The sequence below is a fragment of the Oreochromis niloticus genome, linkage group LG3 (genome assembly GCF_001858045.2).
Source record: "Oreochromis niloticus isolate F11D_XX linkage group LG3, O_niloticus_UMD_NMBU, whole genome shotgun sequence".
In the NCBI taxonomy this organism is placed as follows: Eukaryota; Metazoa; Chordata; class Actinopteri; order Cichliformes; family Cichlidae; genus Oreochromis; species Oreochromis niloticus.
In genome coordinates, this window is record NC_031967.2 from 75,551,591 (window position 1) to 75,564,105 (window position 12,515).

Sequence of the window (12,515 nt, forward strand, 5' to 3'; positions counted from 1 at the left end):
GAGCCTCAGGTCATTGGCCACGAGCTGCACTTTCACTGGAAAACACCACCTGTGTGTGTGTGTGTGTTAGCTGATTACTACACTGAGATAACCTACATCAACAACTACAAAGAACTAAACTTTCATGGAAAAAAAGGACAAACATCTGAAAATACCTGAATATTTTCAGATGTTTGAATAAAAGAGGCACAGAGGTACCGTTGAGAGTATGATCACCAGCTGCATCACCGTGTGGTATGGCTCCTGTACTGGGTCCTGTAGGAGCCATACAAGACCCAGTGCAGCGGGTAGTGAGAGCAGTGGAGAACATCGTGGGTACTTCTCTTCCCTCCATCCAGGACATCTGTCACGGCACAGTGGCCCGTGGAAATGGGATGGACTCAAGTGCAGATGCAAAACCAGAGGCTTGAAGTGCGGTGCACCAAAAGAATTTTTATTCACAATGCTTGTTAGCAACTGAAGACTCAGACTATTATTTAGAAGAAACATAAACTACACGTCTGAGGCAGAGGAGACTAAGACTATAGTTAAATTAAGACAAATTCACTGTGACGACTGGGTGCAGAGACTGGTCGGGGGAAACTATGGCCAGCCAGGGCACTGAAACAGAGGAGAGGAAATCAGCGGGACCCAAAAGAGAGTTGCGAGTTAATCCAAGAGTAATTTCCTTGTGCTTGCAGGTGGAGATTGCTTGGAGGGGGGAAGGCAGGAGACAGAGGTCCAGGTGAGTACGGCATGTAATGCCAGAAACTCCTCTCCATTACAAGTGACTCCACTCATCGGTCCAATGGCTTCTTCAGTTTGCTGCCATCAGGAAGGAGATCGAAGAGCCTGTGGGCTACAACCAGCAGACTGAGAGACAGCTTTGTTTATCAGACTGTCAGGATGCTGAATTCACTCCCTGCTCTCACACACATGAACTTCAGACCTGCATTCACCTCTTCCCTTTGAACCCCCCAGACATACAAAACTCTGAACCACCACCATTGCCTTTTCATTGACTGTCCCACGCCTACTTTAGCACGAACTTGCCACAATTGCTATGATTGTGTTGGACACTGCTGTTTATATAATTGTTCAGCATTGTATTGTTTTGTACAAAATACTTTTATTTTATTTTTATCTTTTCATCTTTATATTGTTTTAGTGTATACTGAGGGCCATGGGAGCGCTGCAATTTTAAATTCCTGTGTATGATCTGTAGATATGGTCTTTGACAATAAAGCTGACTTTGACTTTTTAAAAGAAGCGACGGCTGAACAGAAGCAACAAAAAGACAATGAAAAAGATTTCATAGGTAATCATTCAAATATTTTTTGAGTGGCGGTGGCAATAAAGATAAAGAAGCAGTGACAGACACAGATTTGTTCTCATTTTTATTGTATGTCATGACTTCTCACTGCAACACATCTTAGAGATCTTGCACTTTCCTCCCTGACACGTTTTAATCAATTGCACCTGTTACCCATCATAGTAGAAAAATATTAAGAAATGAGGTGTGATTTACAAAATAACATGATCGCAAGATTCAATGAATGTGATTTGTGTTTTAGAGAAAGAATATAAAAGATCAATAGGAGGATTCATTGGATGCCTGTATGGAACAAAGTACATCTGACATCTCTTTATGTTCACGGTGAAAGTGGATGCACAGTTTCATGTCTACTAAAGAACATTTGGGATGTTTCATTATGTACATTACGTGGCTTTTGTCAACATGAGCAAGAGTCTGATCTTCATTTATTTGGGTTTTCAATGTATTAGCATTATTTTGAAGCTTAAAGCAAATAAACTGAATTCTTTAATTGGAGAGGTTCCTTATTTGTGAAGTGGGCGGGGCCTGGCCAGCAGATGTGTTCAGACTCTCAGGTTGTCTTTCTGACAGATGAAGCGTTCCTTGACGGAGCAGTGCTGGTCGTTCAGGCGTCCATCACTGTGAAGGTGAGCGCAGTCTTCGTTCCCTAGACCATGATGGGCCCAGTTATCGGGCTGCCCAGGTCTCCACCGCCTTGAAACACACACACACATGCACGCATGCACACACACATTATGTGTAATTTCTGTGGAGCACTGACTGATAATAATTCCTCTTTATGCTGAAAGCTCCCTGCTCCCATGACACTCACAATCTTTGATCTACTGATTACTGTTTCTGGACAAACATTTTACAGTTTGACTTAGGATATGAAACCTCTTGGTTATATTTAGGCATTTAAAACTTTAATATTAGGTTTAGGTAATATAACAAATCTTAATAAAAACCAAAAGCATTTCGTAACCAGTGCATGTTTTGCTTTGAGACAAGAGTGGACTGAGACAGACCTGGGCTCCACAGTGTACGGTGTCTCATCCACCCACTCCCAACTCCCAGTTCTCCAGTCAGACAAACCGACCCAGAAATACTGAGGGATTGTTTGATTGATCACAAAGTCCTAAACAAAAAGAAAGAATGCTGTTGAAGAAGGTCTCATCCTCTGGGCAGCATGAGTGTGTGTAAAGCAAAGGGTGTAATAATAAATAAAGTTTGTGGTTCAGTCTTAACTTTTGCTTTGGGGTAAGGTTGAGTAGGTTTTTAGTAAAGCAATAAAGAAACATATGACAGCATTTTACCAGAAAGTTAAATACTTGTGACTCCCCTTCATCTTTTTCTCCTGAATATGCTTCTCTAATCAGAGGTGAACCATCTTCACCAACCTAAACAGAAGACCACATTTCTTTAACTCAGGCACTTAAAACTACGACGAACTGTCTTACCCACTGCATGTCAGTGTGGAGAATGATCAAGTGGGCTTGCTGTGTTTCACACCAGTCTCTGGACTCATTCCAGGACTGAGACTCATTGCTGAAGAAGTAACAGCTGGACTCAAACGCAGTCCAGCCCAGAGGACAACAGATTCCTGTATTTGAACCCGATCGAAAAAGACATATACACATATGTGGGCAGTGTGCAGATGTGCATTTTCCTGATATGGCCAAATATGAGTGAACGTACTGTTGTTGATGATGAGGTTGATGATATATTCGATGGCAGCAACACTCTTACTGAGAGAGTCAATGACCGACAACTTCTTCAGCGCCTTGGTCACTGAACACACACACAGCACAAATACCAGTCAGTGACGTATGAAGTTATCACCAGCAGAAGAAAGTGCAGTAATACAGACAGACCTGAGGTCAGCTGATCCTTGTTGTTGTCAACAGCAAGCTTTAGCTGGTGAAGGTCATTAGCCATTTCTATAAACCAAAGCATTTAGCATGTTAGCACTTTAGCAGCATGGCTACTGAAATGAAACTTGATACTGCTACATGTAAAACAATCCAAATTAACTGAAGCCAAGAAAAAATTGATGAAACAACTTCTATAACTTCATGTCCAAACACCAATCTACAGTTGACATACACCATTGCCATTTTCTTTGCATTAAGGTATGTTTATGTACCACAAGGTGGTGCAGTAGAAGTTATTATAAATGTTTTATAACACAGTAAGTCAATATATTCTTTATTTAACCAGGCGAGTTATTAAGAGCACATTAATCATATTGATAAATCCTCATTGGTAAAAATAAATAAATAAATAAAAATAACAGCCCCAGAGTGGTGAAAGTTCTTCTTTAAAATAATGAAAAAAAGTAGCTTTAACTTATGATGAATGATGGATGAATTGCATGGCTTAGTCTTTTAGATAATTTGAGGCGTCTGTTGCCTGAAAAATATTTTCCAATTACTTGCCATTGAATTTTGTTTTTTTCCTTTGTTTTCTTTTTTTTTCACAGCACATGAAGGAATCCCAATGTGAAGTATATCAACTAATAGGTGTGTTACCTTCAGTATGCCGCATTGAGTTGCTCAGTAATTGGGTGGCATCAGTCAGGCTGGAAACTCTCTGCTCCACAGATAATAGACGATTAGATGTGTCTGTGTCTGAACAAGGAGAAAGTAAAACCTTTTTAAAAAAATTAAGTTTAACCTGTCACAGGCTTGGTCTGTGAACCATTTTGTGTAATTCTGGTTTAAGTTATATTCTTTCATTTATTGTTTTTCATGTTTTTGGCTCTCTTTTGCTTTTAGTTCCTAGTTCCTAGTTCACTGTGCCTTCCCTGTGTTCCATGTTTAGTTACTCTTGTCTCCATGTTTCATGTTCCCTCTGTAGCAACCCTGGCTGAATGATGGTCTCTTATACTGATGCTTCACAGAGGTTTTATTGGAAAAGTTTTTATTGAAACATTCGGTGAAGACACCGTAAGAGCTAGGAGCAAAACAAAACCAACAATATTACTACCATAACATCAAAATATCAAGGAAACAAATTTCTCCTGCTCACATGTAGCATACACATCAAATTTACATCACTCAATTCATTATATCACCTCACTAACTTACAACTACACATAAAGGTCAAGGTTAACAACACATGAACTCTATTAAACGACATTTTGATTGCACATAACTTATTCCATTAAAGGAAACATTAACAAACCTTGTGCCACTGTCAGCCAGGTTCTAATTGGCAAAGGAAACGTACATATTTTTCACTTTAAGGCACACTATTTACCATATCCTAAAACAAACGTTACTAACAAGCCCTTTAACGGTTTTGCGCCAGTTTCCTGTTTCAAAATAAAAGCATGGATTTCAAAATAAAACCGAAGTACCTTTCAAACAAACGTAAAAATTTTTACCAAATTTAAAGGTCATTTACACCCTCTGTTCTGCTGGTCAGTCATGTCTCCATGTCACAGTGTTCAGTCTGTGTCTTTGTGAAGGTCTCATGTTTCCTGTTTTATTTTGATAAATTCAGTTCATTCAGTTTTGCTTCCTCCACGTCTCGTTATGTCAGATTAGTCCCACCTGTCCTTCCTGTTTCCTATTCCCTCGTTGGTCCCTTGTGCATTTAAGCCCTGTGTTTTCCTCTATCCGTTGTCGTGTCATACCAACCTAAGTGCTGTAAGTTTCTCAATCTGGTTTCTGTCATTCTTAGTTCTGTGCTCCTCATTTCCTAGTGTTTCTAGTTTCTCAGTGATTAGCTCTCAATTTCCATGTTCAAGTTATTTTATAGAGGATTTTTCCAAGTGGATAAAGCTGCTACTTTACATTCAGTATACGAGTCCTGCAATTGGGTCCTTCATCCTTCCTGCCACACAGCCACACATGAATGTTTTGAAACAGGAAATTTTATTGAACATTATGAGTTTTAATTTATATCATTTTTGCTACTTCTGACATTATTTGTGACATTTGTGGCTCACTGTAGCACTGAATGTGTGTGTGTCTGTCTTTGTGACTGAATGAACAGACAACAGAAAGGACAGATAAATGTAACATAGTCTGTAGCACAAGTTAAGATAAGCTAAGATATACGTATCTGAAAAGTAAAAATTATTGTTACTGAAGACAAAATATTATGTTCTGTGTGACTGAAATGGAAAAAACAAAACACAAATTTATTTTTTTTAATGTTCTCATGTGTAGTCAAATTTGCTCTGATTATACATACATACATGTTGTTACCTTGAATATGCTTCAGTGAGTCATTCAGTAATTGGATGACATCAATCAGGTTGGAAACTCTCTGCTCCACAAATGATAGACGATTTGACGAGTTTACGTCTGAACAAAAAACAAACAAACAAACAAAAACATTGTGTTCAACCCTGCAAAGTCTGAACCATGAAATAACTGACAGAAAATGCTTTTAAAACTGGAATACTTCATACCTCTGTATAAATATGATAGAGGGGCATGAAATAGTTAAAACATTTACTAACATCAAATTATGTCTTTTGTATTTACTGCTATCAAGCCACTGAACCCTGGGCCTCACAGCTCTGCAGTAAACTAGTGCCGACATTTAACATAAAAGAAATATTTGTGTGGACTCTGTGATCAGAATCACGAAGGCTGAGGCCACCAGAGCAGGAGGGTAACCTACTTTTAATATTTTATCATAGCTAATAGGTGTGTTACCTTGAACCTGAGGCACTGAGGAATGCTGCGACTGGTTGGAAAGTCTCTGCTCTATAGACCACAGGTGATTTGACACCTTCATGTCTGAACAAGCAGACAACATAAACACAAAGAAATTTAACAGAGTGTGTAGCACAACATAACATATACTCATCCAAAATGCTGGAAAATGATTGTGTTACTGAAAACGAAATTTTAACATTAAGGGAAAAAAATCTCAAAGTGCTAAAAAGGTAATGGGCTTTTTTATTTTTGGTCTATGAAGAAAAGTTATGAATATAAATGTCAAGTAAAATTAAAAAGCACAACAATAACATACAAAAAAGGTCTCTATGAAGTAAATTTGTTCAATATAACACAACATAATAAAGTGAAATGAAAACAAATGACAATATAACTGATAATTGCAGCCCTAAACTGCAAACGCTGAAAACAATTTTAGCGATCATCACTTATTGGCTGTCATGTTGGACCAAAATTTTCTTCAAGTCTTCTACAAGACTGAGATTTAGCTTTAGCTAAGTTTTACTGTGACTGCATTTCTGTTAGCGTTATGTGCAGTCACAATGGTCTGGGTTTTTTTCCCCTTTTTTTCTAGCAGCTATAAACTAAACATATGGCATATTATTGTGTAACTAGGTCTGGAAAATGTCTGATATTAGTCTGAATCTTGCAGGACTTATCATGTTGTAACTATTTGCACCAGCATGCTGAAGTGCGCTTCAGAGATCCACAAACCACATGATACATGACTGTTTGTGAAGCTGCCAAAGGTTGGGCCTTAATAGTGACTCAAAAGCAGTAGTCCCCACATATAACATTAACAAGAATACATGTGCATAGTTACTGTTAGCTCCCAGGAATATGATCACAGTCAACAGGATCACGGCTGTCACAGCAGGAAATAACCAGCGTCTGAACCTAGAGACAGCCAACCGGGGAGTGGGTGGAGTCTCTGACAGACAAATATAATTTCATAAATCAGAAGGATGGTGTCAAAACAGAGACATTACCAACTCAAACACAAACAGTTACCACTGATCTGGAGCGCACCACCATCCTCATCCTTCACATAATGGTATTGGTCCATTGTTGTCAATTGCTTGCTGTTTTTACTGGATAATAAAACCATGATAACACTGAGTGAGTAAGTAGCCAACAACTTCCACATTCAGCTGATTTTATCGGCAACATGCTCAGTCTTAATCATGACAATATGAAAGTATAATTTTTTAAAAGTAAAAAAAAGAAAAGAAAACTGGTTAAAAAACACAAGTTAAGGTTGAATCCACTTGATGGTGTGGAAGCTAAAAGTCAGGATGACTTCATTAAATATGTTATGAAGTGATCTGTTGTACAAAAAACAAAAAATGTGCATCAACTACATTATAATCTGTATTATATACATTTATTATTACGACTATGATACTAAATCCAAGAGGAGTTGGATATAGAACAAAACAGACTGAGGCTTTAGAATAAGACACCCAGAGTGGCTGTGAAAATGCTTTGGCTGCAGTTTTTAAACAGAATTGAAATGTGTTTTGCAGCCTTGCAAATTTTATCGGCATATCTCTTGTAATTATGAAGTTAAGATGAAACAAAATTGCTTGAAAAAACAAACTAAAAAGCATAAAATGTTAGCACAGGCATTATGAAATGTGTGTTAAAAAATATTAATATTTTTTGACCTTTACTTTAATGATAGAAAATATTCATACTTTGATGGTAAAATTTAGACATTGTAAAAAATAAAAGGGGTTCCTCACCTCTTTTCTTTGTTGGTATAATGAGCAGAGAAGAAGAATCTGCCGTCTGTTTCCCCTGATGGCAAAATGTATAATGTTTCCTCTGTCCCACCCAAGAAATACAGAACTGAGTTTAAATATCCTGTCATCTTTTTTTAAGTGAATCTGGCTCCATGCCACCATGTATATCAGTTCGCTGCCCTCTTATTCTACAAATCATCTTGTAAGACATTTTTGGGGTTTTCCAGAAAGGGAATTTATTCTTAATTTTTACTTCCCTAAATCAACCTGAACACTAAAGTTCACAAACATACCCTAACCTTTCACACAAAAAGTTACCATCATCAGTCACTTAAAACACAGAGCAGTCACGTCTGATGAGGCAGACAGCATAATATACAAAAGTATAATGACAAAAGTGAGTCTTTATTTGGGCCACTGGAGGTACAGAGAATTTAACAAAACCAGAACTAAGAAAAGATAAGAAAAACACATGCAAAAACAGAAAAACAGACGCACAGAATGAGGAACTAGGAGACATGAACACCCATATGGAAAAGAAATAGAAAGAACTTATAAAAGACTTGCATAAGATGTGGCCTACTTCATATAGTGAATCATATAAGGCTTATATGATTTACTCATGAAAGTGGCCACTTTCATATATTGTTTTAGTAAGTATCCAAAACATACAAGTTTCATTTATATAATTTTTCAAGGGATCTTATATCTGTTTTGACTCTTGTATGCTTTTCATACAAGTTTCACACAAGACAGATACAAACTTTATAAGATTTATATATATCTTTTCCATATGGGCAGGCAGGGAAAACACAGTGGTAACATGAAGGTTGACATGGAGATAGACCAACAAGGGATACAGGACAGCATTCACTATTGGGGTGTTCAAATTCATAGGCTGCAGGCCGAGTAGACCGGAAGTGAGCGGCTGTGAAATTGGACGTTCTAGCCTCCAGTTTTGCGTCACCGCTGTCTCGGAGGAGTTTAATAAACTCAGCCGTCTGCTCCTTGCCATCTAAAATATAACAGGACGCTGGAGTAAACTCTCGATCATTTCACACTTCTGTTTAATCAGTTTTCTGTTTGATGTTTATTCAGCTGTGTAAACTATAACTTTAAGTCAATATATTCTTTATTTAACCAGGCGAGTTATTAACAGCACATTAATCATACTGATAAATCCTCATTGGTAAAAAAAAAAAAAAAAAAAAGAAGAAGAAGAAAAAACTGCCCCCGAGTGGTGAAAGTTCTTCTTTAAAATTATGACAAAACGTAGCTTTGACTTATGATGAATAAATTTCACAGTTTAGTCTTTTAGATAGTTTGAGGCATTTGTTGCCTGAAAAACTACTGTCCAATATTGTTGAATATAGTTTTTTTTTTCCCCCCTTTGTTTTCTTTTTCTTTTTTTCACAGCACATGAAGGAATCCTAATGTGTGAGTTATCCTATTTTTAAATACAGATCAAAAGTTTTTTTGGCTAAGACACCCAACAAGTATGCATCAAATCATTCTTTAAGATTAACATTATTAGCATAAACAGCTACTCTACAAGTACTCTATAAATGACCCTTATAACAAGTTTTAAAATAACCTTAAAAATTATCTCTGGTTAGAAATAAAAGAAAACCAAAAGGATGCATTGCAATAAAAAAAAAAAAACACTACAATATAACAAAGTGCAACAGCAAAACCTTTTAGACTGGTTATGCTGAGTTATAAGCAACTGTTTCATTTGGGTGTTTACAGTTTTTCTCAAATGCTAAAACACATTTTACAAACGTTCCCACCATGTTCCCCAATGTCTGAACACAACACCCTTTTCTAAAGCTACATAAACACAACCACACCTTCCCACTGCAAAACTCAAACTTTCACACCAAAAGAGCAGCTCGAAGCTTTCAAAAATGTAAACACCATACACATCATTACACACTACAGCAAAAAATTGAGAACACAATGCTCAATTTGTGAGAAGGTTCTTTGTTTCATAACTGCCAATGCATATTTTTAGAAACTATACAGTAACGGATCGCCGTAGATCTCTGCAGAGGATTAGGCATTTAGATTTGTGAGTTTCATATGAAGAGTATAAATCTATAGAAAATCCTGCATGTACGTACACTACTGTAACACAACTCAATGCAAAAACAGAATCTATTGCACACAACAGTACTCTTGAAAACATGATCAGGGTGTGAAGTTTTTTTATTTACTTTATTCACACCACACACACACCACAATCACTGTGCGGCATCATGTCGCTGAGCTGCATCGGGCCACATCACCTCATCCACATCACAGGCTATATTGTCTCTTGCCAGGCACCGCGGGAAAAACGCCCCGGAATGGCGAATCCATCCTTGGAAGGCCTCCGCTGGGATGTCAACACAGGCCAGCTCCATTGACCTTAGCAGGTTCTCTCTTGTGTATGGTTGTCTGTCATAAACCTTCCATCTCCACGATGAGAAGAACTCCTCTATAGGGTTCAGGAAAGGGGAGTAGGGTGGCAGACAGACGTTTAAAAAGTGGTCACTGTTGGTGGTGAACCACTCTCTGATTTGGTTTGTTCCGTGGAAGCGGACATTGTCCCAAATGATCACATAAATGTGATGTGTGGGCCCAGGATGGTGTTGTTGGCGGTCCAGGAGGATGTCTTTTAGCTCCTCTAGGAAGGTGAGGAGACGGTGGGTGTTGTAAGTCCCAAGGACAGCATGCCGGTGGACAAGCCCCTCTGAACCCATGGCCGCACAAAGGGTAATATTACCCCCCTGTTAGCCAGGGACCTCAGTGATGGCTCTTTGGCCAATGATGTTACGGCCTCTTTGCCTTCGTTTCTGCAGGTTGAAGCCAGCCTCATCCAGGAAGAGGTACTCATGAGGTCTGGCCATCGCGTCCAACTGTAATATCCTCTGTGTAAATGTGAAAGTGCACAGGTGTTCAGAACAACAGTCAATCAGGTAGCACAGTATTGTCCAGAAGTAATGTAGGCCACTGAGCAACACAGTATGTCCACTAACTGTACTGTGAACATGGATGTATACTTACTTGCACATACTTGTAACGTAGGTCTTTGTGTCGCGCAGAGTTGCGCTCAAAGGGAACCCTATAGACCTGTTTCATCCGCGTCTTTTGGCGCCGGAGAACTCGGTCTATTGTGGCCAAGCTGACATCGTCAATGCCCTCAAAGTTGACATTATCGGCAATGACTTTGTCTCTGATCTCCCGGAGTCTGATGAGGTTGTTCCCACGAACCATATCCACAATGAGGGTTTCTTGTGCCGCTGTAAATATGGCAACCCTCCCACCTCTATGTGGCATTCTTTCAACTCTAAAGAAAGAAACGTGTTATCAATTGACACGTGTTACAATACAGTCACAACTGATTTGAAACCAATAGACTACTTTCACAGGTTTGTAAAACTGTATTGTGACAAAGAAAGCAATAGAGTACAATACCTGTTGTGTTGTCTGAATGCCCTGATAATGGTGGCCACGGTGAACCTACTCAGGTTTGGACGGACTCTTAGTCCTGCTTCAGCCATTGTCATGCTATGGACAATGACATGGTCAATGGCTGTTGCTCGCATCTCGTCCGTAATGATGGTGCGAGGTTGTCTTGCTCTCCCTCCTGGACCTTCTCCTCTCCCATGTTGGCCTCCTCCTCTTCCTCGTTGGCCTGCTCCTCTTCCTCCTCTCATTTGAACTCCTCTTCCTCGTTGGCCTGCTCCTCTTCTTCCAGGGCCAGCTCTTCTCCCTCCTCTGCATGGAATTCCTCTTCCCTTGACTCTGCCTTCATCCATTGTGTTTGTTTGGAATCTTCAGCAAACTGCGCACTCTGAACTTGCTTTTATACATGTGGTCACAGCATTAGCAACAAGTGTCTTCAATTTTGAGTCGTTGTGTGTAATGAATGACGCCAGGTGTGTTCATTGTGTTCAAATATTGGTGACTGTGGCAAGCATGTTGCATCACATGAGCTTTCATTTGAGAATATGAGCAGAGTTCTTTTGCAACTTGTGTTTTAGCAAGGAAAGCTGTGGTTAGATTTGTGACAACGGAGGATTGTGTTCTGTGAATTGTGTCTTCATGTGACGTGTTTATGATATTGGTAAATGATGGCTAGATTTAGTAAATGTGTTTAGACAACTGGTCATTTGGTTTAGATGATTGGCTTTTGTGTTTTAGCATTTGAGAAAAACTGTAACATGTGTCCAAACTACCACATATTTAGTTTATTTTTATTTAATTTTTTACTGTGCTCACTGTAATGTGCATGTAAAACAAGCCCTGATTGTTTGTTTTAATCCAAAAAATGTGTTAATGTGTTACCTTGAGCATGCCACAATGAATCGTTCAGCAATTAGGTGACGTCAGTCAGGTTGGAAACTCTCTGCTCCACAGATAATAGACGATTAGATCTCTCTGTGTTAGAACAAGCACAAAGTAAAACCTTTACAGTTTTTTCTGATGGCTTGAGCACATTTTTTGTAACTATTGGCTATTTTTGCAAAACTCTACACAAAAATAAGAAAACTCTTCACCCAATCAGCAAAACATTGTAGTTTTCTTGTAAAAGTGAATAACCCTTGCTTAACTCTCCACACTTTTGTAAAAAAGGTATTTTGGTATCCAACAGTTAACACAAGCCATCAAATTAATAAGCACACAATGCACCAACTACACACTGATGGTATGAATGAAAAACACATCTGGCTTTTGATTTCTCTGTGCACCAGGTAGGCCATGTCAGATTGAGATCATACTTTTGTCATAGGT

General features: G+C 38.7%; 2 protein-coding genes across 2 annotated transcripts; both read right to left on the bottom strand.

Moving 5' to 3' along the window:
• Positions 1 to 1,359: 1,359 nt before the first annotated feature.
• On the bottom strand, positions 1,360 to 7,850 carry LOC100696619 (asialoglycoprotein receptor 1). Its single transcript, XM_003446044.4, has 11 exons — positions 7,737 to 7,850; positions 7,003 to 7,082; positions 6,815 to 6,922; positions 5,968 to 6,051; positions 5,512 to 5,610; positions 3,826 to 3,924; positions 3,169 to 3,234; positions 2,993 to 3,085; positions 2,755 to 2,897; positions 2,323 to 2,432; positions 1,360 to 2,008 (listed from the first exon to the last, which is right to left on the bottom strand). The coding sequence occupies exons 2-11, from the start codon at positions 7,055 to 7,057 to the stop codon at positions 1,858 to 1,860; spliced, it is 1,008 nt and encodes a 335-aa protein (XP_003446092.2). The 5' UTR covers positions 7,058 to 7,082; positions 7,737 to 7,850; the 3' UTR covers positions 1,360 to 1,857.
• Positions 7,851 to 10,510: 2,660 nt separating this feature from the next.
• Positions 10,511 to 11,512, bottom strand: LOC109197124 (uncharacterized). The gene is made up of 3 exons (XM_019352301.2): positions 11,196 to 11,512; positions 10,785 to 11,067; positions 10,511 to 10,648 (listed from the first exon to the last, which is right to left on the bottom strand). The coding sequence occupies exons 1-3, from the start codon at positions 11,435 to 11,437 to the stop codon at positions 10,511 to 10,513; spliced, it is 663 nt and encodes a 220-aa protein (XP_019207846.2). The 5' UTR covers positions 11,438 to 11,512.
• Between the last annotated feature and the right edge of the window lie 1,003 nt (positions 11,513 to 12,515).

Bases quoted from the DNA above. Each gene is read 5' to 3' on its own strand.
- LOC100696619 (XM_003446044.4), bottom strand. From the start codon at position 7,057: ATGGACCAATACCATTATGTGAAGGATGAGGATGGTGGTGCGCTCCAG. The intron at 6,052-6,814 runs GTAACTATGCAC...CTGCTTGTTCAG, and splicing joins CATATTCCTGGGAGCTAACA to ACATGAAGGTGTCAAATCAC. The intron at 2,433-2,754 runs GTAAGACAGTTC...CTTTTTGTTTAG, and splicing joins TCCACACTGACATGCAGTGG to GACTTTGTGATCAATCAAAC.
- LOC109197124 (XM_019352301.2), bottom strand. From the start codon at position 11,437: ATGAGAGGAGGAAGAGGAGCAGGCCAACGAGGAAGAGGAGGAGGCCAA. The intron at 11,068-11,195 runs GTATTGTACTCT...TTCTTTCTTTAG, and splicing joins GCATTCAGACAACACAACAG to AGTTGAAAGAATGCCACATA. The intron at 10,649-10,784 runs GTAAGTATACAT...ACATTTACACAG, and splicing joins TACGTTACAAGTATGTGCAA to AGGATATTACAGTTGGACGC.